The sequence below is a fragment of the Oryctolagus cuniculus genome, chromosome 1, assembly GCF_964237555.1.
Source record: "Oryctolagus cuniculus chromosome 1, mOryCun1.1, whole genome shotgun sequence".
Lineage (NCBI taxonomy): Eukaryota > Metazoa > Chordata > Mammalia > Lagomorpha > Leporidae > Oryctolagus > Oryctolagus cuniculus.
The window spans coordinates 142,582,855-142,607,018 of record NC_091432.1 but is presented as its reverse complement, the minus strand read 5'-3'; the positions used below and the strand labels follow the sequence as shown (position 1 = coordinate 142,607,018).

At 46.1% G+C, this 24,164-nt stretch overlaps 1 protein-coding gene across 28 annotated transcripts in view; it reads left to right on the top strand.

Moving 5' to 3' along the window:
• AOPEP (aminopeptidase O (putative)) overlaps positions 1-24,164 on the top strand; it is a 404,877-nt gene that overhangs the window by 242,090 nt on the left and 138,623 nt on the right. For 27 of the 28 annotated variants that reach the window (XR_011379142.1, XR_011379141.1, XR_011379138.1 and 24 more), the window contains 3 exons: positions 4,820-4,922; positions 5,596-5,703; positions 21,252-21,295. Coding sequence is in view for 20 of the 28 variants with exons in the window: in XM_070049764.1 (XP_069905865.1) it covers positions 4,820-4,922; positions 5,596-5,703; positions 21,252-21,295 (255 nt within the window). In the remaining 8 variants the exon portion in view is untranslated. Of the gene's footprint in view, positions 1-4,819; positions 4,923-5,595; positions 5,704-13,717; positions 14,082-21,251; positions 21,296-24,164 lie in introns of those variants that run through there. The other variant, XM_051859464.2, reaches the window with a different exon arrangement.

Below are 24,164 nucleotides of genomic sequence, written 5' to 3'. Positions count from 1 at the left end.
GCAGCCCAGACGACCTTGGTAACTCGATCCCTCGCATTCCATGTGTTCCAGCCATGAAAATAAATACCAGAGCACAAGGTCTAAGAGCCCATGAGCACTTGTGCTTTTAAGAAACACGTGTGCGGGATCTGAGCCTCATTGCAGACGCGCGAGATGAGGAAGATGACTTCACCTCCAGGGGAGGACGCCGTTTGTCTCGGGTCTTCCACTTGGTGTTTGGCACGGCCACTGTGGGAGCCTGATGCCTGGGCGGCCTTTAGTATTGTGGGGACCTGGGCTGCAGCCTGGCCTTGCTTCTGACCTGCCCTGTGGTCTTTCCTCGCACTTTCTTCTGCTGTTAAGTGAACAGATTCACAGCAAGCACTTGGCTCATCGGGTTCTCGTGAGGGTGGAGGATGCACCAGGAAGAGCTTGACGGGGAACCTGGCACGAAGAGTAACCAGGAAATGTTAACTGTTGGTGCTAGGCCAAGTCTCCATCCGTTAGGGATGAATTGGGCTACTATTAATGGACTAGTGAAGCAACACTCACTTAACAAATGGGGGTTATGTTTCTCACACAGTAAGAAGTTGGAAGGCAGGAGCCAAATGATAGCATCAAAGATGACTTACCTTCTTGGATTCCCTTCCGCCCTCCATAGTAGTTTGGTTTGCTGCCTCCTGGCTACAAGATGGCTGCTGTAGCTCCATCCACTGTGTTTACAGAGAAGCACAGTAACAAACATTAAACACACAGACAAACCACACAACTTTTCCACAACCCCACCTCCTGCCCCCAACCACCCCCTGCCCCAGCCTGGGCTGGGCTGTTTTGCAGGTGTCTACAAGGGACACTTGGAAAATGAGCATTTAGCTTTTCAGACATAATTGTGCAAGTGGCAAGGAGAAGTGAGCGTGGAAGTAGACTGAGTTAATTGGATTTGGAAGTCTTTTCTGCCTCTCACATTGTTGTCATTGGTCTCTGGGTGCAGAGTGCCCAGTCAACCCCAGTGTTCACAGTGCACCAGCAGCAATACCCCTGTCTAGAGTGTCTTCCTTTTGTTCTCACTGTTTACTGTTTTATGGGCATCTCTTTCTTTCTTTCTTTTTTTAAAATTATTCATTTGAAAGGCAGAGTTAGAGAAACAAAGAGAGATCTTCCATCCACTTGTTCACCCCTCCCTCCCAAATAGCTACAACAGCCGGAGTTGGGCCGATCCAAAGCCGGGAGTTTCTCTTGGATGCAGGGGCCCTAACACCTGGGCCATGTTCCACTACTTTCTCAGGCACATTAGCAGGGAGCTGGATTGGAGCAGCCAACCAGGACTCAAACTGGTGCCCATGTAGAATGCCAACACCACAGGCAGCGGCTTTACCCATTAGGCCACAGTGCCAACCCCTATTATTTTGTTTTTAAAAATAGATTTAAATTACTTTTAAAAATGTATTTGCTTGAGAGGCAGAGAGAGAGAGAGCATGAGAGAAAGAGAGAGAGCCAGTCTACTGACTTGTTCCCCAGATGCCCACAAACACGAGAGTTGGGCTGAAGCTATGGTCTAGAAATTCAATCCAAGTATCCCATGTAGGCAACAGGAACCCAATTCTAGAGTCATTACCCGCTGCCTCCCAGGGTCTGCATTAGCAGGAAGGTGGAGTCAGGACCCAGAGCCCTGTATTGAAGCTGAGTACTCTGAGATGGGACACCAGTATTTTAACCAGTGTCTTAACCACTAGGCTAAACAACTGCCTCTATTTTTTTTCCTTAACTTTTTAACTGAAATATAACATATACACGTTTAAGGCGCACAGATCTTTACTAGATTCTTCAAAGAATTTTTGCTTTTTATCTTCGTGAAACCTTGCTCCCATCAATATATAAACATTCTCAGCACCTGCATAACCTTCTGCTTCTCCCCCCATCTGTCCATATTCCCTCCAAATGTAGCCATAGTTCTTTTTTTTTTTTTTTTTTGACAGAATGGACAGAGAGAGAGAGACAGAGAGAAAGGTCTTCCTTTTGCCATTGGTTCACCCTCCAATGGCCACTGCGGCCGGCACGCTGCAACCTGCGCACCGCGCTGATCGATGGCAGGAGCCAGGTACTTCTCCTGGTCTCCCATGGGGTGCAGGGCCCAAGCACCTGGGCCATCCTCCACTGCACTCCCTGGCCACAGCAGAGAGCTGGCCTGGAAGAGGGGCAACTGGGACAGAATCCAGCGCCCCAACCTGGACTAGAACCCGGTGTGCTGGCGCTGCAAGGCGGAGGATTAGCCTAGTGAGCCGCAGCGCCGGCCCGCCATAGTTCTGATCTCCATCACCATAGATCAGCTTTGCCTGTCCTTGGACTTCATCAAAATGGAATCGTCCATTTGTATGCATTCTACGTGGTTCTGCCTTCTGTCACTCAGCTGTGAGATTCCTGTCTGTTGCTGCAATGTGGTAGTGGTTCACCTGTCTCCCATGCTTTCTGTCTCTGCACAGACCCGGGATAGGTGGCGTTACAACCTGGTGTGGCACGGGGCTGGAGTGTCACACGCCCACTCATCGAGCATCTTTTCCTCATAAAAGCCACCCTGGTCGATTTCTCACAAAGTGTGCCTGCACACCGTTCTCCGCAGCACCAAGTCGACTTTAAAAGGCATCTCTTAGGGACTTGTATGTTTGCCTTGGATGCTGTCAGCATGAAAGAATTTTCGTGAGCACTTCTTCATTTGGAGCTGGTGGGAGAAGAGAGTAAGGAGAGGGACGCTTTGGGAAGGACATTTTTAGGCAGAGGGAAAGGCAGCCACCGAAGCATCATTGGGGGCGGAGCCTGCAAGCCAGCCTCTGAGCAGATTCACGTTCTTGCGTGTTGCTCCCTTTCCAGCGGCCTCAGTTCAGAGCTCAAGGACATAAAGATCTCAGCGTAGCCCTGCTTCTTCTCGGGGCTGGGCAACGTGTTGGGATTCAGACTGACTCTTGAGAAGCCTTGCCTCCCCCCAGACTCCGGGCGATGGGCTTTCCCCATTAAAGCTGGGGTGGCTTTCGGGGTGAAAGCTGTGCAGTTAGCCCCAGGGGCAGGTCTCAGGCATCTTATCTCCGGGTGTCTGCTGCTCCCGTGCCTTGTGTCTGCAGGCGAAACGTACTACGATATTTGGCAAAGACCCAATCCGGGATTCTTTGTGCCAAAAGAGTTAGAGTGTTTTATTAAGTTATGAATTTCTGTATCCCCAGCTCTCCTTGCAATATATTATTCTGGATATTATTATTTTCCCTAGGACCTGGGAAGATAGGTAAGGTTATTCCCCTTTTACAAGTGAATAAATTAAGGGTTGGAGAGTTGAAGTACACTGTCTGTAAGTAACAGGAAGAAAGAAGTCAGGCTGGTAGTCAGAGCTAGCTTTCTCAGATTCCTAAGACTGTGTACCTTGTACTACACCAACCACCTTTTAACTATCTGCTGCCTTTCTCGTGCGCTCACGATCCCATCATGCCCATCTCCTCTTGCCTCAACACATGCTTCTCAGTTGTTTGTCTTTTTAGTGTGTGTTTTTAAAAGATTTATTTAGAGGCTGGTGCTGTGGTGTAGTAGGTTAAGCTGCCTCCTGCAGTGCCGGCATCCCATATAGATGCCAGTTCAGGTCCCAGCTGCTCCACTTCTGATCCAGCTCCGTGCTAATGCTCCTGGGAGAGCAGAAGAAGATGGCCTAAGTCCTTTGGCCCCCACCACCCAAGTGAGAGACCCGGAAGAAGCTCCTGGCTCCTGGCTTTGAGAGGGAGAAACAGAGAAAGAGATCTTCCATCTGCTGGTTCATTTCCCAAACAGCCGCAATGGTCGGGGCTGGGCTGGGCCAATGCCAAGAGTCTGAAACTATATCCAGGTTGTCCACGTGGGTAGCAGGGGTCCAAGCACTTGGGTCTTCTCCCTGCCTTCTCTGGAGCAGGGAGCTGGGTCGGAAGTGGAGCAGCCAGGACTCAACTGGCACTCTGACACAGGATGCAGGTGTTGCAGGCGGAGGCCTAACCTGCTGTGCCACAGCACCAGCCCCCAGTTGTTTGTCTTAAACCAGTCTTAAAACAGGTGAAAGGTGTAAGCATCTTGCCATGTATTTTTATTTTAGTTGTTGAAGCTTCACTATAACACCCTGAGTGATTCTTTTCCAGATGCTTCAAAGTTTATGTTGTATTTTATTAAAGGGATTTTTAAAAATATTTAACACTAGAGAGCACAGTGGGAAAGACCCAGTGGAGAGTAAAGAGGCACCGGTTTCAGTCCTCGCATTGCCACAAACCCAACAAGCTGCAAGCCCCAAGCTTCTGGGTTTCGCTCATTTGTGAAATGAGAAGCTTGAAGTGTGTAACCGCTGTGTCCCCACCTGTTCTAAAAACGCCCGCTTCTATGAATGTCGTTGATAATTCCGAAATGGGTTTAGAGTGTTTCTAAAGGATCCCTGATGATTAATTACCAATCCAGAGAAGTGGATGGCTCTGAGATTTTACATCAATTCTTTACTCCTCCAAGTTGAGCTACATTTTCCACTGCATTTCCCGGTCTTGCATTCCCACCCCCCAGAAAGGGTGTGGGTTCTTAAATAATTCATATTGGACTTAGATTCCTTGAAGACCTGGCAGGCTGTAATGTTGGATAAGATAACATAAAATATTGCCAGTAGCCTACCTCAGCCTGCCAACCCTCCTTGTTCACTATAAGAATTTATAATGTGGATGGTTTTCAGTTATACCTGGTACTATGGGAGAGAATTAAATGCTGTCGAGCAACTCTGAAAATAAGAAATACATGGATAGTATGGTCTCATTAGTAAAGAATGCGCTATACTTAAAATATTACTGCATCGTTTTAGACCTAGTAAAGAGAAAACTGGCCACGTGAGTGAATCCGGAGCATCTGTCATCAAGCATGGACTCAACCCAGAGAAGATCTTCATGCAGGTCCATTATTTAAAGGTACGTGCACCCAAGTGCCGGAAGATTGTCGCCATGGTGCGGAGTGATACGGTTAAAACCAGGAAGATGAGTGACATGGCAGAGGCCAAACAAAATACCATCATTGTGTAATGGCACCTGACTGGGAAGATACGTGATTGTCCGATAACTAAAGCACTTTACTCCCCCCCCCCCCCCCCCCCGCCGCCAAAATGAGGCCATGTTGGGCAGGGTAAATCAACAGAAGCTGAAGTATGCCCTGCCCCGTAGCTTCCTTCTCCCTGGCTCCTTTCTCAGGTCAGCTTTGAAGGGCAGAGCCCTCAAATCACTGTCAGGTTCTAACCAAAAGCCAGGGGTAACAAGGAAGCCTTTGAAGTTATAAAAGACTCATGGTAGCCGAAGGAGAGGGGCCGGGCCTGTGTTTCCTGCTAGTCCACGACGGGCATGCAGGCTTCACGTGAGCCAAGTCAAAGCCGAGATGATGGTAACATTAACAAGGACATGGAAGCTGGGTACAGAGTGCTTCCCTCGCTTCCAGACCCAGTCTTGGACAGGATCTAAAGGGCAACTGGGATAGGTGAGACGGCATGTCCCAGTGTGCCTGGTGCACCAGTGTGTAGCTGAATTTGACTGGGTGAGCATTTTCCTGATGAACCCAAGACAAGCATCTTTTCTCTCTCTTCTTTTCTTCCAGGGCTATTTCCTCCTTCGGTTCCTTGCCAAAAGACTTGGAGACGAGACCTATTTTTCATTTTTAAGAAAATTTGTGTACACGTTTCATGGGCAGTTGATTCTTTCCCAGGTAATGTGCGGGTCCTCAGGAATCCATGGTATACATTTGGAGGGGATATGGCATGCGGGACGTAGGTCGTGCAAGTATTTAAAAAGCAGGATAAAAGCTTATGATCAAATGCTGACGGGAACACGGGAAGTTCACAGAATGGACACAGTGAAGTGTCATTCCAGGAGGATGACCCCCTGTAATTTGGGGACAGCTCTAACCTAAAGCTGTCTTATATACAGTGGTGTGGATAGCTCTCCCTTAAGTTACCTTAGGATTAAAACCAAAACGGTCTTGGAGCCCCCTCCACCTGGAACTATCTTTGCAAGGTTTCTCCCTCTCCCTCTTCTGTCTCAGTTTGAATGCCGCCACCGTGGCACCATCCCGGCTCAGCAGATACACAGCCAGACTCCTCTTTGCCCTTGTCTCACTTGCACAGGCACTATCATTCTCCATAGTCATATTTTCACTTATGGGCCTCCCTCCTCTCTCCTCATTAGGCCTTAAAAATTCATGAATATGTAATTAAAAGGTGAATTCATTTCCATGCGAAGGATCTTGAAATCCATGTGTAGTTTTCATAATATGCATTTTTCCATGAATTTTTTTAAAAAAGATTTATTTTATTTATTTGAAAGACAGAGTTACAGAGAGAAATAGAGACAGGGAGAGAGAGGTCTTTTATCTGCTGGTTCACTCCCCAAAGGGCTGCAATGGCCAGAGCTGAGCTGATCCGAAGTCAGGAGCCAGGAGCTTTTTCTAGGTCTCCCACGTGAGTGTAGGTTTCTGAAGATTTGAGCCATCTTCTGCTTTCCCAGGCCATAGCAGGGAGCTGGATTGGAAGTGGAACAGCTGGGACTCGAACTGGCACCCATATGAGATGCCGACCCTGCAGGCTGGGACTTTAACCCACTGTGCCACAGTGCCGGCCCCAACCACTGAGATATTCTCCTCCTGCTTTTTTCTCTCCATGACCTTTTTTTTAAAAAAAAAAAAAAAAAGATTTATTTTAATGGGAGAGAGAGAGAGAGAGAGAGAGAGAGAGACCAACCTTTCCTCTACTGGTTCATTCTCCAAATGCCTACAACAGCCAGGGCCTGGCCAGGCTGAAGCCAGGAGCCAGAAACTCCGTTAGGGTCTTTCACATGAGTGGCGAGGACCCAGGAACTTGGCCATCATCCTCTGCCTTCCCGCCACGTGGGCAGGGAGCTGGATTGGAAGCATGCAGTAACTAAGACTTGAAGCAGACTTAGATATGGGCTGCAGGCTTTAACCTGCTGTGCCACGACACCTGCATTTATCTATGTTTTTCTTTTGAGACCCTCCATATAAGCTCCACAGACATAGCTTTTATTTTGCCAGTACTCAGGACGTGGCTGACATACGGTGGTTCTACTGTGAACGTGTGATAAACAAATGAATAACAAGACACACTGAAATATTCAGACAGCCTGGCAATAAAACTGTCAGCGAAAGCGCCCTGTCCACTCCTAAGAGTCAGGGGCGAGCAGCTCAGAGCAAGGAAGGGATGGGGGTTACGAGGCCCTGATAGCAGAGCCTCGGAGAGCTGAGAGGGACGATGCGTCTTGAGGAGAGGTTAGGCCGAAGGGTATTTTTTATGTTTGACAGATGTGTTCATAGACAGCTGTGTGCCCAGCAGTAAAACACATCCACACGGGATCTGAACACTGAGGGGGGGATAGCCTGAGGGTGACCAGACCCAGTGGCTGCTCTTTTTCCTTCTTTGGGGTGGGGTGGGGGGGATGAGAGGGGTCTCCCTAACTGCGTTTGGAAAGGCCATTTGAAAATGGGTTCAGGGCCGGCGCCGCGGCTCACTAGGCTAATCCTCCGCCTTGCGGCACCGGCACACCAGGTTCTAGTCCCGGTCGGGGTGCCGGATTCTGTCCCGGTTGCCCCTCTTCCAGGCCAGCTCTCTGCTGTGGCCCGGGAGTGCAGTGGAGGATGGCCCAGGTGCTTGGGCCCTGCACCCCATGGGAGACCAGGATAAGTACCTGGCTCCTGCCATCGGATCAGCACGGTGTGCCGGCCGTGGCGGCCATTGGAGGGTGAACCAACAGCAAAGGAAGACCTTTCTCTCTGTCTCTCTCTCTCTCACTGTCCACTCTGCCTGTCAAAAAAAAAAAAAAAAAAAAAAAAAAGAGAGAGAAAGAAAGAAAGAAAATGGGTTCAGAAGTCTCGCGTGCCTGGTCGACTGGCGAGTCTGAATTCCTGCTGCTCAGAACCACGTCGCGCCCACGAGCACTGACCGTGACTGCTGGGTCTCTGAGGTCCCCGTCCCGGGGAGCTCTCAGCACTCCCTCAGCCAGGTTGCTGGATTCTCCCTGCTGACAATAACTCTGCTGTTTCTCCCCAACAACTTTCCTGACGTAAGATTTGCATACTGTAAGATTCACTTTTTAGAAGTGTGCAAGTCGGTGGTTTTCAGTGTATTCACAAGGTCATGCAGCCATCCCCATTATCTAATTTTAGAACGTTTCCTCAACGCTGAAAGAAACGATTAGCAGTCTCTTCCCTCTTCCCCGCCCCCACCTCCATCCCCAGGCAACCACTAATCTACTTTCCATCTCTGTGTGTTTTCCTGTTTGGACATTTCATTTAAATGAATCATACACTATGTGGCACTTGGTGTCTGGATCTCTTTCAAGTAATGTGAAATTTTCAGGATTATGTCAGTGCTTCATTTCTTACCTTTGATTTTGATTTTGTTAATTGTGATAAAAAATATGTAATTTACCATTTTAGTTTTTTTAAAGGATTTATTTATTTATTTGAAAGGCAGAATTGTAGAGAAGGAGAGAGAGAGAGAGGTAGATAGATAGATCTGTCTTCCAACTGCTAGTTCGCTCCCCAAATGGCTGCAACAGCCAGGAGCCAAGAGCTTCATCCAGGTCTCCTGGAAGGGTGCAGAGGCCCAAACACTTGGGCCATCTTCTGCTGTTTCCCAAGTGCATCAGCAGGGAGCTAGATCGAAAGCGGAGCAGCCAGGGCTCGAACCTGTGCCCATTTGGGATGCCGATGTCACAGATAGTGGCTTAACCCACACTGCAACATCGGCCCCCATTTTAGTCATTTTTAAGTGTTCAGTGTCATTAAATACATCACATGCTTATGCAACCATCACCACCATCCATCTCCAGACCTTTTATTTTTTTGCCAAATGAAAACTGTGATCCCATTAACAGGGAACCTCCCTTCTTCTCTCTCCTGGCCTCTGGTAACCAGCATTGTACCTTATGTCTCTGTGAATTTGGCTACCACAGGCTCCTCCAATAAGCGGAACCCTGCAATCTTTGTCCTTCTGGTCTAGCTTGCTTCACCTAGCATAATGTCCTGTAAGGCCATCCATGTTGGAGCAAGCATCATCATTTCCTTTGTTTCAAGGCTGAGCATTTCTGTAGCATGTGAATCCCACATATGTGCAGTGAACATTTGGGTTGAGCATGTCCGTGAACATACGGCTTGTTTTTACTTTTTTTCTGTTGTGAATAATGTTCCTGTGAACATTAGTGGACAAATGCCTGTTCAAGTCCCTGCTTTCAATTCTTTTTTAAAAAAAAAATATGTATGTATTTATTTGAAAGTCAGAGCTACATAAAGAGAGAAGGAGAGGCAGAGAGAGAGAGAGAGAGGGAGAGAGAGAGAGAGGTCTTCCATCTGCTGGTTCACTCCCCAGGTGGCTGCAACGGCCAGAATTGCACCAATCCTAAGCCAGGAGCCAGGAGCTTCTTCTGGGTCTCCCACGTGGGTGCAGGGGCCCAAGACTTGGGCCATCTTCCACTGCTTTCCCAGGCCACAGCAGAGAGCGGGATCAGAAGTGGAGCAGCCGGGACTCGAACTGGCGCCCATATGGGATGCTGGAACTGCAGGCAGTGGCCTTACCTGCCACGCCACAGCAGCGGCCCCCCTGCTTTCAATTCTTTCAAGTCTATACCCAGAAGTAGAATCCCTGGATGCTTTGGTAGTTCCGTGTTCAGACTTTTGATGAACTGCTGTGCTGTTTTCCACAGTGGCTATATAATTTTATCTTCCCATCAGCAATGCACAAGCGCTTCAGTTTCTCTGCATACTTGCCATTGAAAACAGGGGTGTGAAATGATACCTACAAAAGATGGCTAATTGTGGGGAGCAACTCGGACTGGACTGTTACTGGAATTAAGACTTATTCTATGCATCTGCTCTCCCACAATATGGCGCTGGGAGAGGAGGAAACAGCTTCTACACAGCTGCCTCTCGCCAATTTGATTGACTGAGCTGCAGGAGCTGATCCTGCTCCTGATTGGAGGAGAGCAGCGTACTCGGCGTGTGGGTAGCAGAGTTGGGATTGGTGGAAGAGGACTATAAAGGAGGAGAGCGACAACATGCACCAGGAACATCTAAGGGAACACCTGTGCAGCCCCCGAGAGAGCCAGCCGGCGGTGTGCCGCTCCCCCGCGGAAGTGGGGAAAGTGGCTAGGGGGAACCGCCCTTCCACGGAGGTGGAAGGGACGGTAGCCAACCCGGGAAGAACCAGCAGCAAACCCGGGGAGGGCCGAGCAGACAAAAGAACAGCGCAGGGTCCTGTGTCGTTCCTCCGCGAAGTGGGGGAGCGACAGCTAATGTAGTTGAGCATTTTTTTGTGTTGTTGCCTATTCATGTAGCTTCTTTGGAAAAATCTGTTAAGATCCTTTTCTTGTTTCTTATTTATGCTTTTATTTTTTTGTGTTACAAAAGTACTTCATAAATTCGGGATATACGTCTCTTATCAGATACACGATTTGCAAATATTTTTCTCTCATTTTATGTGCACTGTCTTTCACTTTACTGATGGTGTCCTTTACAGCATGAGCATCTTTAGTTTTGACCAAGTCCAGTTATCTGTTTGCTTTCCTTTTGCTTATGCTTTAGGTGTGTCAGATCTGAGAAACCATGATTTACTCCCATGTTCTCTTCTTTCTTTTTTTTTTTTTTAAGACTTATTTATTTATTTGAAAGTCAGAGTTACACAGAGAGAGGAGAAGCAGAGAGAGAAAGAGGTCTTCTGCCCAATGGTTCACTCTCCAGATGGCCGCAGCAGCTGGAGCTGCACCAATCCAAAGCCAGGAGCCAGGAGCTTCTTCCAGGTCTTCTACGTGGGTGCAGGGGCCCAAGGACTTGGCCCATCTTCTACTGTCTTCCAAGGCCATAGCTGAGAGCTGGATCAGAAGAGGAGCAGCTGGGACTAGAACCGGTGCCCATATGGGATGCCAGTGCTTCAGGCCAGGGTGTTAACCCGCTGCGCCACAGAGCCGGCCCCCGCCATGTTCTCTTCTAAAAGTTCCATAGTCTGTCTGTCTGTCTGCCTTTCTTTCTCTCTCTCTCTCTCTTTCTCTCTTGATTCATTTTATTTGAAAGGTAGAGGTGGAGATGAGATGGAGATGGAGATGGAGGCAGAGAGAGAGACAGAGAGAGGTATCTTCTGGTTTACTCCCCAAGTGCTGCAACTGCTGGAGCTGAGCCGATCCAAAGCCAGGAGCCAGGAGCTTCTTCCAGGTCTCTCACGTGGAGGCAGGGGCCCAAGGACTTGAGCCCTCCTCTGCTGCTTTCCCAGGAGCATTAGCAGGGAGCTGGATCAGAAGTGGAGTAGTCGGGACCCAAACCAGCACCCGTATGTGTTGGGCTGCCTGCCGCGCCAGCTTTTCCCGCTATGCCACAGTGCCGTCCCTCTCATCGTTTTAGTTCTTACATTTAGGTTTCTGACATATTTGGAGTTGATTTTTGTATATGCTAGGAACATGATGGCCCAATTTCATTCTTTTGTGTGGAAATGTCCAGTTGCCCCATAACCATTTGTTAAAAATAATATTTCCCTCCATGGAATCGTCTTGATACCCTTGGCAAAAAAGCCAATTGACCTGAATTAGCATTTCTTTCTTTTTTTTTTTACAAGATTTATTTATTTATTTATTTGAAAGACAGAGTTACAGAGAGAGGTAGACAGAGAGAGGTCTTCCATCTGCTGGTTGACTCCCCAGATGGCCGCAACGGACAGAGCTGCACCGATCTGAAGCCAGGAGCCAGGAGCTTCCTCTGGGTCTCCCACACGGGTACAGGGGCCCAAGGACTTGGGCCATCTTCTACTGCTTTCCCAGGCCATAGCAGAGAGCTGGATGGGAAGAGGAGCAGCCAGGACTAGAACCGGCGCCATATGGGATGCCGGTGCTTCAGGCCAGGGATTTAATCCGCTGTGCCACAGCACCGGCCCCGAGTATTTATTTCTGGACTTTCAATTCTGTTCTATTGATCACTGTTTTTATACTTAACACCAGTAACACACTGTCTTGATAACTACAGCTTTGTATTAAATTTGAACATTATTGCTTTTCAACAGGGTGTTATGCCATAGTGGGTTAAGCCACAACTTGGGACACCCACCTCCCCTGTTAGAGTGCCTGATTTGAGTACTGATTACTCCACTTCCTATCCAGATTCCTGCTAATGTGCACCCTGGAAGGCAATGGATAACGTCCCAAGTAGTTGAGTCCCTGCCACTCATGTAGGAGACCTGGATGGAGTTCCTGACTCCTGGCTTCTGCTGGCCCAGCCCTAGCCTTTATAACCATTTGAGGAGTGAACCAGCAGATGCAAGATCTCTCTTTCTGTGTCTCTCCTCTCTGTCATACCATCTTTCAAATAAATAAATAAATAAGTGTTTAAAGAAATTCAAGCAATACAGAAAAGTACAAAGAAGAATGTAAAATATCACTCAAAATCCCACCACCTAGAAATATTTGTAATTAATATTATATGAATGCCATTCTCAGAATCTCACCATTTATCCCTTTCTACTTACTGTATATGATGTATATGCATACATCTATGTGTGGCTATGTTATGGTCTATTGTATATACATATAATATCATTAGAAATAATTTTATAAAATAGAATTATATGGACTTTTTGGTGAACTATTTACCTTTTGCTACTGCTTTAACTTTTCTTAAATGAAAGAGGAAAAAAGCTTAAACTAAAATGAAGATAAAGAACTTCCTGAACTTCAGATAACTGTAAGAAAGAGATAATTTCCTAAAATATTCTTCTATGGTTAGGAAACATTACTAGGTGCCCGTGTTCTAGCCCATCTGGTTAAACTGCCGCTAGCTTGTGACAGCTGCCTCTCATATCAGAGTGACATCGAGTCATGGTTGCTCTACTTCCAAGCCAGCTTCCTGCAAATGTGCCTGGAAGGCAGCTGAAGGTGACCCAAGTGCTTGGATCTCTGCCACCCATGGGAGAGACCCAGATGGAGTTCCTGTCTCCTGGCTTCAGCTTGGCCCAGACTTGGCTCAGACTGTGTTGTTTCAGCCTTTCAAGTAATAAATAAATCTTAAAAAAAAAAAGAAACATTACTAAAAAATTGTTTTAAAATGTTGAAATTGTCATTTTTCCTCTTAACCTTTATTTTTCATATTTTTTCAAAAACACCAGCTTGTTCACTACTGTAAAAGATGAGGAAAACAGCAGTGGTTCTGTGTTTTTCATAATCATTATCTCTACATAGTTAAGGTTTATTTCATTTACAGTATGTACTGTAACCGCAGTTTTCACAGCTGCATAGTCTCAGCTCTGTTTTAGGAGATTTCATTATTAACCACAGTCATTTGTCCATGCTTCTATATGTAGTTATTAATATTTTATTTTTGTTCAACTCTTTATTGGCTGAATTTCATTACCAGTTGATGTTCAAGTTGCTGACTTGAGAGTTTTGAGTTTTTCCTACTTGACAGTGCTTGCCTGCTGTCTGTACAGACAGTAGTCTCAGGCCGCATTTTCATTCCCTCAGAACTTTATACACATTGCCTGACGGCCTTCTGGAGTTAAATACTGGTGTGGAAACTTTTGGAGTCAGCTAACTTCTCCCCTTTATACGACCTAAATGATGGAGAATTTTAAAAAAATTTATTTAAAGACTTATTTATGCATTTTGAAAGGCAGAGTTACAGAAAGACAGAGGCAGAGAAGAGAGAGAGGTCTCCCGTCTGCTTGTTCACTTCCCAGATGGCCACCGCAGCCAGAGCTGAGCCGATCCGAAGCCAGGAGCCAGGGGCTTCTTCTGGGTCTCCCACGCGGGTGCAGGACCCAAGGACCTGGGTCATCTTCCACTGCTTTCCCAGGCCACAGCAGAGAGCTTGGTTGGAAGTGAAGCAGGTACATGAATTTGTGCTCATATGCGAGGCTGGCATCACGGGCAACAGCTTTACCCACTACACCACAGTGCGGGACCCTAGAATTCTTCATCTCTGAGGTTTAGTAATTTCCCCAGAAAGTGGCTTTGTGTCAGTGGTTCTGTATCCTTCCCCCTCACCACCACTCCTGAAAAACAGTACGTTTTCAGTCTTAGCTTCAGTAACATTATCTTTGTGTATCTTTGAACACATCCCCACCCCACCCCGCAGGGTTCTAAATTTCAAGGTTGCCAGTTATCCCCTTTGTGTATCATACTCTTTTTACTAATGTTATTTCTCTAGTGTGTGTTCTTTCCTTTGCTGTTTCTATTGCATGAATGTTCTCATAATGGGCTTATTTTGGTCCTTAATTTATTTCCTTCTTATAGAAATCAGTCTTTTTATCTCATCTTGTTTTATCATCCCATCTTTGAACTTTCATTTTATTTAATTTATGTTCTTCTTATGTATTTTGTTAACTTATTTTATAGTATAAAACATTCATGGAGGATTTTTTTTTCCTGTTCCTTGGATTATGTTTTCTTCAGAATTGAATTTTCTGTCTTCTTATTTCCTTTCTTTCTGCCTATCTCTTCATCTGGATTGTTGCATTAGTTTGCATAGTTGCCTTGTTTTTGTTTTTGCTTGTTCTCAGCATGGTAGCACCATCCTAATCTTTTATTTATTCTGATATGTATTAGAATATTATTGTTGATCCTTTCTCAACTCATCTTCTGCTTATTTTTCTTCCCTTCCTAAATATAGTTGGAAACTTAATTATTACCCATGGAGAAGGAAGAGGGGATGGCTTCACTGGCGTTATATGTAGTCTTTGTTGGGAGAATTTCACTTTATTACTCTTTTTTTTTTGACAGGCAGAGTGGACAGTGAGAGAGAGAGACAGACAGAAAGGTCTTCCTTTTGCCGTTGGTTCACCCTCCAATGGCCGCCGCAGCCGGCGTACCACACTGATCCGAAGGCAGGAGCCAGGTGCTTATCCTGGTCTTCCATGGGGTACACTGCACTCCCTGGACACAGCAGAGAGCTGGCCTGGAAGAGGGGTAACCAGACAGAATCCGGCGCCCCAACCGGGATTAGAACCCCGTGTGCTGGCGCTGCAAGGCGGAGGATTAGCCTATTGAGCCACGGCGCCGGCCCTCTTTATTACTCTTTATTTATTTTTTATTCTCATCTTATATCAGAGGCAGAGAGACAGAGGGCCATCTTCTACCTGCTGGTTCATTCCCCAAATGCCTACAACAGCCAGGGCTGGACCAGGCTAAAGCTTGGAGCCTGGAAATCCATCCAGGTCTCCCACATGTATGGCAAAGGCTGAAGTCCTTGAGCCATCACCTGCTGCCTCCCAGGGTGCACACTAGCAGGAAGCTAGATCAGAAGTGGAATAGCCGGGACTTGAACCAGGCACTTTGATATGGGATACACATGTCCCAAGCAGCGACTTCACCACTGCACCAAACACCTGCCCCCAGCTCTGCTACTCTTGAAAATCCACCAGCATTCTCATGAACCAGCATGCGTGTAGCTTTTTCCATTGCAGGAATGCTCTCAGTTAATATTGTTCCCCTAGTTCAGATTGGAGCCCTGGATCCCTGACAGTCCACCAGAGAGAGACATCCTTGGGTGTTTATTTCCCATGTTTTCCTCATCTCTCTCCAGCAGGCATTTCCAGTCCCTCCATAGGCAGAAAAGCAGAAAAAGATGTCCCTGTTTCTTTTCGGGGTGTGGGTGATTCACCAGTGCCATTCTGTTAAGCAAAGCTGGGGGAGGTGCGGAGGGAGAGCAGGAGGCTGTGTTGTAATCTTACGTGTCTCCCCCGGGTACCTGCTTCTGTAGTTGATGCCAGGAGGCTGTATACTTTTTTCTTGTTTGGATGTATTTGCTGGTTTTTATCAATGGTTTTACTTGCATTTCTAGTTATCAGTGGGGGCAGAGAGGAGTGTGACCCAGTTTGTTTCCTGTGCAGTCCCTTGACTTCCTTCTTTTTCAATTTGCTTCTTAGATCTTCCCCTTTGGGACACTGCACCTGTCCAGCAGTTCATCAGCACCATCTTTATGCCCCTACTCAAACTCCTTTCTTTTTTCAAACATTTTTTATTTATTTTCCCCCAAAAGAAACCTTTTATTTAAGGAATACAAACTTCATGCATTTCATAAGCAACTTTAGGAATATAGTGATTCTTCCCACCATATGTGCCCTCCTACCCACTCTCCTGTCCCTCCTTCTCCCTCCCTCTCCCATTCCCAGTCCCAGTCTCCACTAAGATCCATTTTCAATTAACTTTATACACAGATAACCAACTCTATACTAAGTAACGAGTTCAACAATTTGCATGGAAGAAAACAACAACAACAAAAACAAACAAAAAACTGTTCTTCAACAGTTGAGACAAGGGCTATTCAAAGTCATTACATCTTGAAATTAATTTCACTTATCTTCTTTTTTTTTTAGAAACTTAATTAGCTTTAAAGAAGCACTCAAGAATGATAGAGGTTTTGTGAGCACTTAGACATAGTAATAATACAACTCTTTGAGGACAGAGGTCCTGCATGGTAAGTTAGTGCACAGTGACTCCTGTTGTTAATTTAATTAAAACTCTAATGTGTGACATCAGTGATGAACCAGGGTTCTTGACATGAGCTGCCTAGGTTATGGAAGCCTTTTGAATCCACAAACTTCATCAGTATTTAGACAAGGCCATAAGAAAAGTGGAAGTTCTCTTCTCCCTTCAGAGAAAACTACATCCTTCTTTGATGACCGCTTCTTTCCACTGGGGTCTCACTCACAGAGATCCTTCATATAGGACATTTTTTGCAACAGTGTCTTGGCTTTTCATGCCTGAAATGCTCTCGTGGGCTTTTCAGCCAGACTAGACTGCCTTAAGGACTGATTCTGAAGCCAGAGTGATAGTTAAAGTGATTATCATTCTATGAGTCTGCTGTGTGGACTGCTTCCCATGTTGGAGTATTCACTCCTTTTTAATTATATCTATTGTTATTACCAGACCCTTAATCCTATCCATATGATCCCTTTAGGATGGTATTTTTATAACCTAGCTTAAAGGCTTTGGGGTCCCATGGCAAATTTTTAAACTGTACCCTCAGAAGTAAGTCCTTAGGAATATATGCAGAGGTATACAGCTTTACAGTTACAGACTTCATACACTTCATAATTACAATTTTAGGAACATGGTGATTCTTCCCACCGTGCCCACCCTCCCACCCATACTCTCAAACCCTCTTCCTCCTCTCTCTCTTGTTCCATTCTTGACTTTAGCAGTGACCTATTCCTAACAGTTCCATCTCTTCCTGATTCTCCCCCTGCCAATCCCATCCTGGCTTCAATATTCTGACTATTTGTTTTGCTTCTCCAGCCTCCTCCTCCCCATGACCGAGGTAACTATTCATAAATCATCTGACAGGAAGTGCCAGTCCTGTGTACTTGTCAAGTTAGTGTCAGTTTATCCAGCAGAATATTCAGGCTCCTTCTTTTTTATTGAATACTTTTACCAGGACTAAAAAATAATTGCCAAGCTAGTCATGTGCCAAAATCAGTGTTAGGTTTTTTTTAATTGTAATGTTTAATTTAATGTTATTGGGTGTTAATCAAAACAAGCTGTCTGGGAACCAACCTTATTAGCTTATGATTGTTAGGAGAGTAGAAACTGAAAAAAAAAAAAAAATTCCCATGGAATGGGTTTTCTGAGTGGGATAAGGACCTGTAACCACTGTGAAAGAGTCAGATAAAATTGCAGCCCACCTCTCTCTCAAAACATTTTTGGAGGGCCTCTCATTTTATTTGTTTTCAGGCTGCTCCCGAGGTGAAAAACTGGGCCCCCTACCCTGTGTTGCTAGCTGACTTTGTCCGTGATCCCTGTCCAATTAAGATTTCCGAGTTGCTTTCACAAAGCTGACGGCCCACTGAAGGGAAGAGTGAAGTCAGATGAAAGAACTGAAGGGAGGTGGTGAGGGAAGGAACAGGCGGCAGAGACGTTTGTCTTTTTACTTCATTGTGTCGTGAAGAGTGGGAAAAAGCTCCCGTCACCGGTCCACACAGAATTCAGGATCCGTGTGCTCTGCACTCCTGCAGAAAGGATCCAGTTGTAACTGGAAAATGCAAGAGGGCAGAATTAAGATTAACTCTGCATTTCCTGCTTCCTGTGCAATTAAATTTTCTCCCTTGCTGTTGAGTAACTGTAGTGATTGCTCCACATAATTGAGCATAAACTAGAAGGCAAAACAGGATGAGGTGGTACGGGCTATAGGGAGATCATGAGCCGAAATTCGTGAGAAGTTATGATTACAATACTTGGATCTTCAAGAATCAAAAATCCAAACAATAAGTCAATGAGAAAAATAATCTGTTGGGGCTAGTGTTGTGGTATATTGGGTCAAGCCACTGCCTACAAGGCAGACATCCCATTATGGCACCGGTTCAAGTCTCAGCTGTTCTACCTCCAATCCAGCTCCCTGCTAATGCGCCTGGGAAAGCAGTGGAAGATGGTCCCAGTCCTTGGGCCCCTGTCACCCATGTAGGAGACCTGGATGCAGCTCTAGGGTTCTGGCTTCAGCCTGGCCCAGCCCAGGCCATTATGGCCATTTGAGGAGTGAACCAGCAGGTAGAAGATTTCTCTCTCTCTCTCTCTCTCTCTCTCTCTCTCTCTAACTCTGCCTTTCAAATAAATAAGTCTTTAAAAAAAGAAAAAAATAATCTAGGGGCTGGTGCTGTGGCGCAGCAGGTTAAAGCCCCTGGCCTACAATACTGGTATCCCACATGGGCGCCAGTTCGAGTCCCAGCTGCTCCACTTCTGATCCAGCTCTCTGCTGTGACCTGGGAAAGCAGTGGAAGATGGCCCAAGTCCTTGGGCGCCTGCACCAGGAAGAATCTCCTGTCTCCTGGCTTCAGATCAGCTCAGCTCTGGCTGTTGCGGTCATTTGGGGAGTGAGCCAGTGGATAGAAGACCTCTTTCTCTCTCTGGCTCTAACTTTCTCTGTAACTCTTTCAAATAAATAAAATAAATCTTTTTTTTTTTAAAAAAGTAATCTATTAATATGTTGAATTTTTTTTTTGACAGGCAAAGTGGACAGTGAGAGAGAGAGACAGAGAGAAAGGTCTTCCTTTGCCGTTGGTTCACCCTCCAATGGCCGCTGCGGCCGGCGCATTGGGCTGATCTGAAGCCAGGAGCCAGGTGCTTCTCCTGGTCTCCCATGCAGGTGCAGGGCCCAAGCACTTGGGCCATCCTCCACTGCACTCCTGGGCCACAGCAGAGAGCTGGACTGGAAGAGGGGCAACCGGGACAGAATTCGGTGCCCCGACCAGGACTAGAACCCGGTGTGCTGGCGCCGCAAGGCGGAGGATTAGCCTATTGAGCCGCGGCATCGGCCAATATGTTGAATTTTTCAAAGTAACCCATTAATCTGTTAGATTGTGATAATTTGCTTTCCAATCCAAAATTTTACAAAATAATTTTTAAAATAATGGCTTTAAGAACCTCAAACAAAAATAAATCTTTTCATCCTAAATACTAGTCCTTGTATTTTCCCTCCTATATCCACTGCAGGTGCAAGGAAGGGCTTCCGCTGTGAAACTTTATTCAGTTTGGGGCAGTTTTCTCTCCATTTTCTCTGCAGGCCCCATTTTTAAAATATTGGGTTTGTTATTCTTTGTATTGTTTACTGTAGTGGAAACAGCAATGGACAACATCAAGTCTTGGAAGGAGAACAGAGGTTGCAGGAAATCAGTCTCTCATTAGTGCTCCCAGTAGGGAAACTTTGCCTCTGCACGAAGCTGGCCGTAACTACTCATAAACAGAGAAGTGGGACTGCTGGCTTTGCTAATGCAGCGGTGGCTACGCTTCCGTGTGAGGATAGAAAAAGGGCACCTTGTCAGACAAACTGCTCTCGGATTTCTGTTCCTCCATATCTCTGCCTGTTTTGTAATGGGAAGGCCTGTGCCTCTGTTTCCACGTCACACTCAGAGGCGCGTGGATCTCTTTGGAGCTGCTGACAACTCTATGTGCAGACTCTGCCCTCTTGGGAGTGGCTGTCTTATGGAATTCCCATTTTCATATTCCTGGCTTACACTTAGAGGAATCTGTTTTGAACAACTACTTTCTGTTCATTAAGAGAAAAACTTCAAGCGCAGATCTTATTTGCTGTTTAGTATCATCAAGTTCCAAGAAGGCTAAATATTGTTCTTAGTTGTTTCCTGTTCCATATTTATCCAAAATGTATCTTATCAAATCAGATGATGAAAGTTGGCATTCGGATTCTCCCACTTAGCAGATAGAAATACAGAGCAGAAAAATACAGTCAAAAATGAATTTCAGATGAGCAACAAATATTTAGTGCAGTTATGCCCGCAATTTAAGTGGGTCCTATATTTTCTTTGTCAAACCTAAATTAACAAATCAAGATTCCAGAGTTAAATGGGCTAGGGAATCATAGGTCACAATATTAAAGATATGAATTGGATATAAACAAATGTTCCCATTTGAACATTCTAAGTCTTATGGTAATGCGGTCATGTTTTAAAAGAATCCTTGTCTTTTAGAGATACTTGCTGAAACATTTGTTGATGGTTGTGTGATATTTGGGATTTACTTCTAAATAATAAAGGAAGCAGAGAAGAGAGTGGAGCAGGATTGAATGTAGGCTGATGGGTAAATGAAGGTTGATGATCCTATTTTGTCTATTTTTTTTATTGTGTTGTGAATTTTCCACAGGAAAGGAAACTCTGCGTGTGTGTGTGTGTGTGTGTGTGTAAGCCCTGTCTTCATGTTTAAAGAACCCATCATGAACCTCTCCATCATCCAGCAGCACAGGATTTGTTCAGTGGCATGCAAAGAGGCTGCGGGTGGAAGGAGGCTTGGGAGCCACGTTCAGAGTTATGGACCACCCTGTTCCTAGAAGGGTGTATTTGCCCTCCTGGTTTTTGACTTTCCCTTTCAAGAGAGTTGCAAGGTAGCTCCCAGCCTCTAGGAATTCAGATCGCTCAGTGTGTAACAGAGGATGGCTAGGTAAGGCTTCCAACAGAGAGGAGATGGCTAAGTAGAGAGGGATAATGCTCTGTGAGAATAGCTCGATGCAAAATGAAATAACCTGTTGGACTGGGTCAGAATGACATTACATTCTAATTTACTTGTGGTCTTTACAAATCTCTTTAAATGATTGTACTGAGATCCTAGACAACCAATAAATTGAATATGCAGGCAAATAAGCCATTACCAGGCTAGCTTTCCTCACAGGTGTGCTGTCGGCAAATGGGAACGCTCGGTCTACAGCATGGTTCTGGACCGAGTGGTTCGCTGATGCATATCTTCAATGTTTCCTTTCTTGTCTTATTCCAGGATTTCCTCCAAATGTTGTTGGAGAGCATCCCAGAAGAAAAAAGGTAAGGACCAACTTAGGAATTAAAGGCCTAGGTTTACCTTTTTTTTTTTTTTTTTTAAGATTTATTTACTTGAAAGGCAGAGCAAGGGGCTGGCATTGTGAGTAAAGCCACCACCTACAACACAGACATCCCATATTGGCACCAGTTTGTGTCCCGGCTGCTCCAATTCAATTCTAGCCTCCTACTAATAGCCTAGGGAAGCAATGGAAGATGGCCCAAGTGTTTGAACCTCTGCCACCCACATGGTAGACCCAGATGAAGCTCCTGGCTCCTGACTTCAGCCTAGCCCAGCTTCAGCCGTTGTGGCCATTTGGGGAGTGAACCAGTGGATGAAAGATCTCTCTCTCTCACTCTCTCTCTCTGTGTCTCTCTTTCTTCTCTCTCTCTCTGTGTAACTCTGACTTTCAAGTAAATAAATATTAAAAAAAAAAAAAAGACACAAAGAAAAACAGAGCAATGTGGGGGCAGAGTTTGGTGGGGAGGGGTAGAGATCATTCATCTCCCGCCTTACTCCCAAATGGCCACAACAGCCAGGGCTAGGCCAAGCCAAAGCCAGGAACCAGGAGCTGCATCTTGGTCTCTCACATGAATGGTAGGGGCCCAAGTACTCGGGCCATGCACTTTAGTAGCAAGATGGATTGGAAGTGGAATAGCCAGCACTCAAACTTGTGCTCCATTATGGAATACCGGCTTCACAGGTGGTGGTTTAACCTGCTGCCCCACTCCCCCCACCTCCATTTCAATTTTATTTTTAGTGTTACAAATGACTTCACCATCATTTGCCTGTTACAAGATAGAAGGTTCAATCTTCCTCTCTTAATAGAGGCAAGGACCTCACTCAGCCAGTGGGAGTCACAGGAAAATCAACCAAATTTTAGGGTGACCCTGTGTTGATATTGGGATTCCCAGAGTCAGGAACCCTGACCATGGTGTAGGAGTTAAGCCAAAGACTGTCTGTGGTCTCAGCCGCTGTGGAAAAGAATGGAGGAGAGGCAAGTCCTAAATGTTAGGGGAGGGCTCCAGTTAACACGGCTCTCTGATGAAATGCTGTTTGATGGCAGTGTGTGGTATGAAAATGAGGTGTAGTCGTCAGACCTGGGACTTGAAGTCAGGCTCTTCCGCGGGTTCTAAACGCAGCTCTGTACTTCCCAACTATGAGATCCCGAGCAAGTCACTTTATCTCTGCAAATTTCAGTTTCTGGCCCAGGTTGCATAATTTTAGGGAGGACTAACAGAGCTAGCATATCTTTTTAAAAAGGAGGTGCTCAATTAGTGACTTAAACGATTATTATAGTCATCTGTGCATCAGGTGCTGTAGACGGGTCTGTGTGCAATAATCAGCCCTAACTACAACCCTCTCCCTCTCCATCTCCATCACCGTCACCATCACCGTCACCATCACCATCACCATCACCATCATAGTCATTACTAAAAGCAAGTGCTTACTGGGAGTTTACTATATTCAACCACTCATTTCATCCTCCAAACAACACTATTTGGTACATTATGTTTTAATTCCTATTTTACCAAGAGAAGCACTGAGGAGCCAAGAGGATAAGTAGCCAGCCCAGGCTGAAGTTCGAGTCCAAGCCGTCCGGCCCTAGCATCTATGCCCCTGCCCCCTGTGTTACAGAGGAGGAAACAGGCTCCCAGAGGTTGGGTAGCTTTCCCGAGATACTTCAGCAGTAGAGACAGTGCAGAGGGGAGCTAGATCTGTCTGACTCTAGCCCATGCTCTTCTCAGCGCATTGCTCAGTATGGACTCACTGCCCTGGTGAGGAAGGAGATGCTGATCCTTGCAGGTGTCCAGTTCTGCACTGACTGGGTCATGGAGGAGGTGTAAGACCTATGTCATGGGTTGAACATAGGTCTTACACCTATCCAACCCTGTCCTTCTGATTTCTTGTCTTAGCTTGAATTCTAAAAATGAATACCCTGACACATAATCTGTTTTAATTTATTTATTTGAAAGGCAGAGAGAGAGAGAGAAAGAGAGAGAGAGAGAAAGAGAGAGAGAGAACAATCTACCATCTGCTGGTTCACTCCTCAAATGCCTGTAACAGCAAGGGCAGAGCCCAGAGGCCGAGCTGGGAACTCCATCTGCGTTTCCCATGTTGGTGCCAGGGACCCAACCCTGAGAGCCACCACTTATTGCCTCCTCACAGTGCACATAAGCAGGAAGCTGGAATTGGGAGCAGAACCAGGGCTTGAACCCAGGCACTCCAGATATGGAGTGTAGGCACACAAGATACAAAACAGAATCTTTTTTTTTTTTTTTTAATTATTTGATAGGCAGAGTTACAGAGAGGGAAAGAGAGACAGAGAGAGATCTTCCATCACTGGTTCACTTCCCAAATGGCTGCAGCAACTGAGGCTGGGCCACGCTGAAACCAAGAACCAGGAGCTTCTTCCAGGTCTCCTGTGTGGGTGCAGGGGCCCAGAGACTTGGGCCATCTTCTGCTGCTTTTCCAGCACATGATCAGGGAGCTGGATTGGAAGTGGAGCAGCCGGGACTCTAACTGGCACCCATATGGGATACTGGCACTGCAGTCCATAGCTTAACCCCACTATGCCACAGTGCCAGCCCCTCCACACAGCATCTCAATTGTTGAACTAAGTGCCCTGTCTTTGAAACAGACTTTCTGATGGCCAGACCAGTACTGACATTAAGGAGGGTGGGTGCATCTAGGGAAATTCAAAGTGTCTTTGAAGAAAAGGTAACAATGCTGTCTCCTGCTTTCTGACCCACAGTTTTAGCTGTTTGTATGCGTGTCACAGATTTCCAAATGTGGAAATGAATTCTCTGAAGCAGACAGAGAGGCTGAGGTTCATGCAAGGCCAGGCCCCTCCTGTCGATGAGCCTGCCCTAG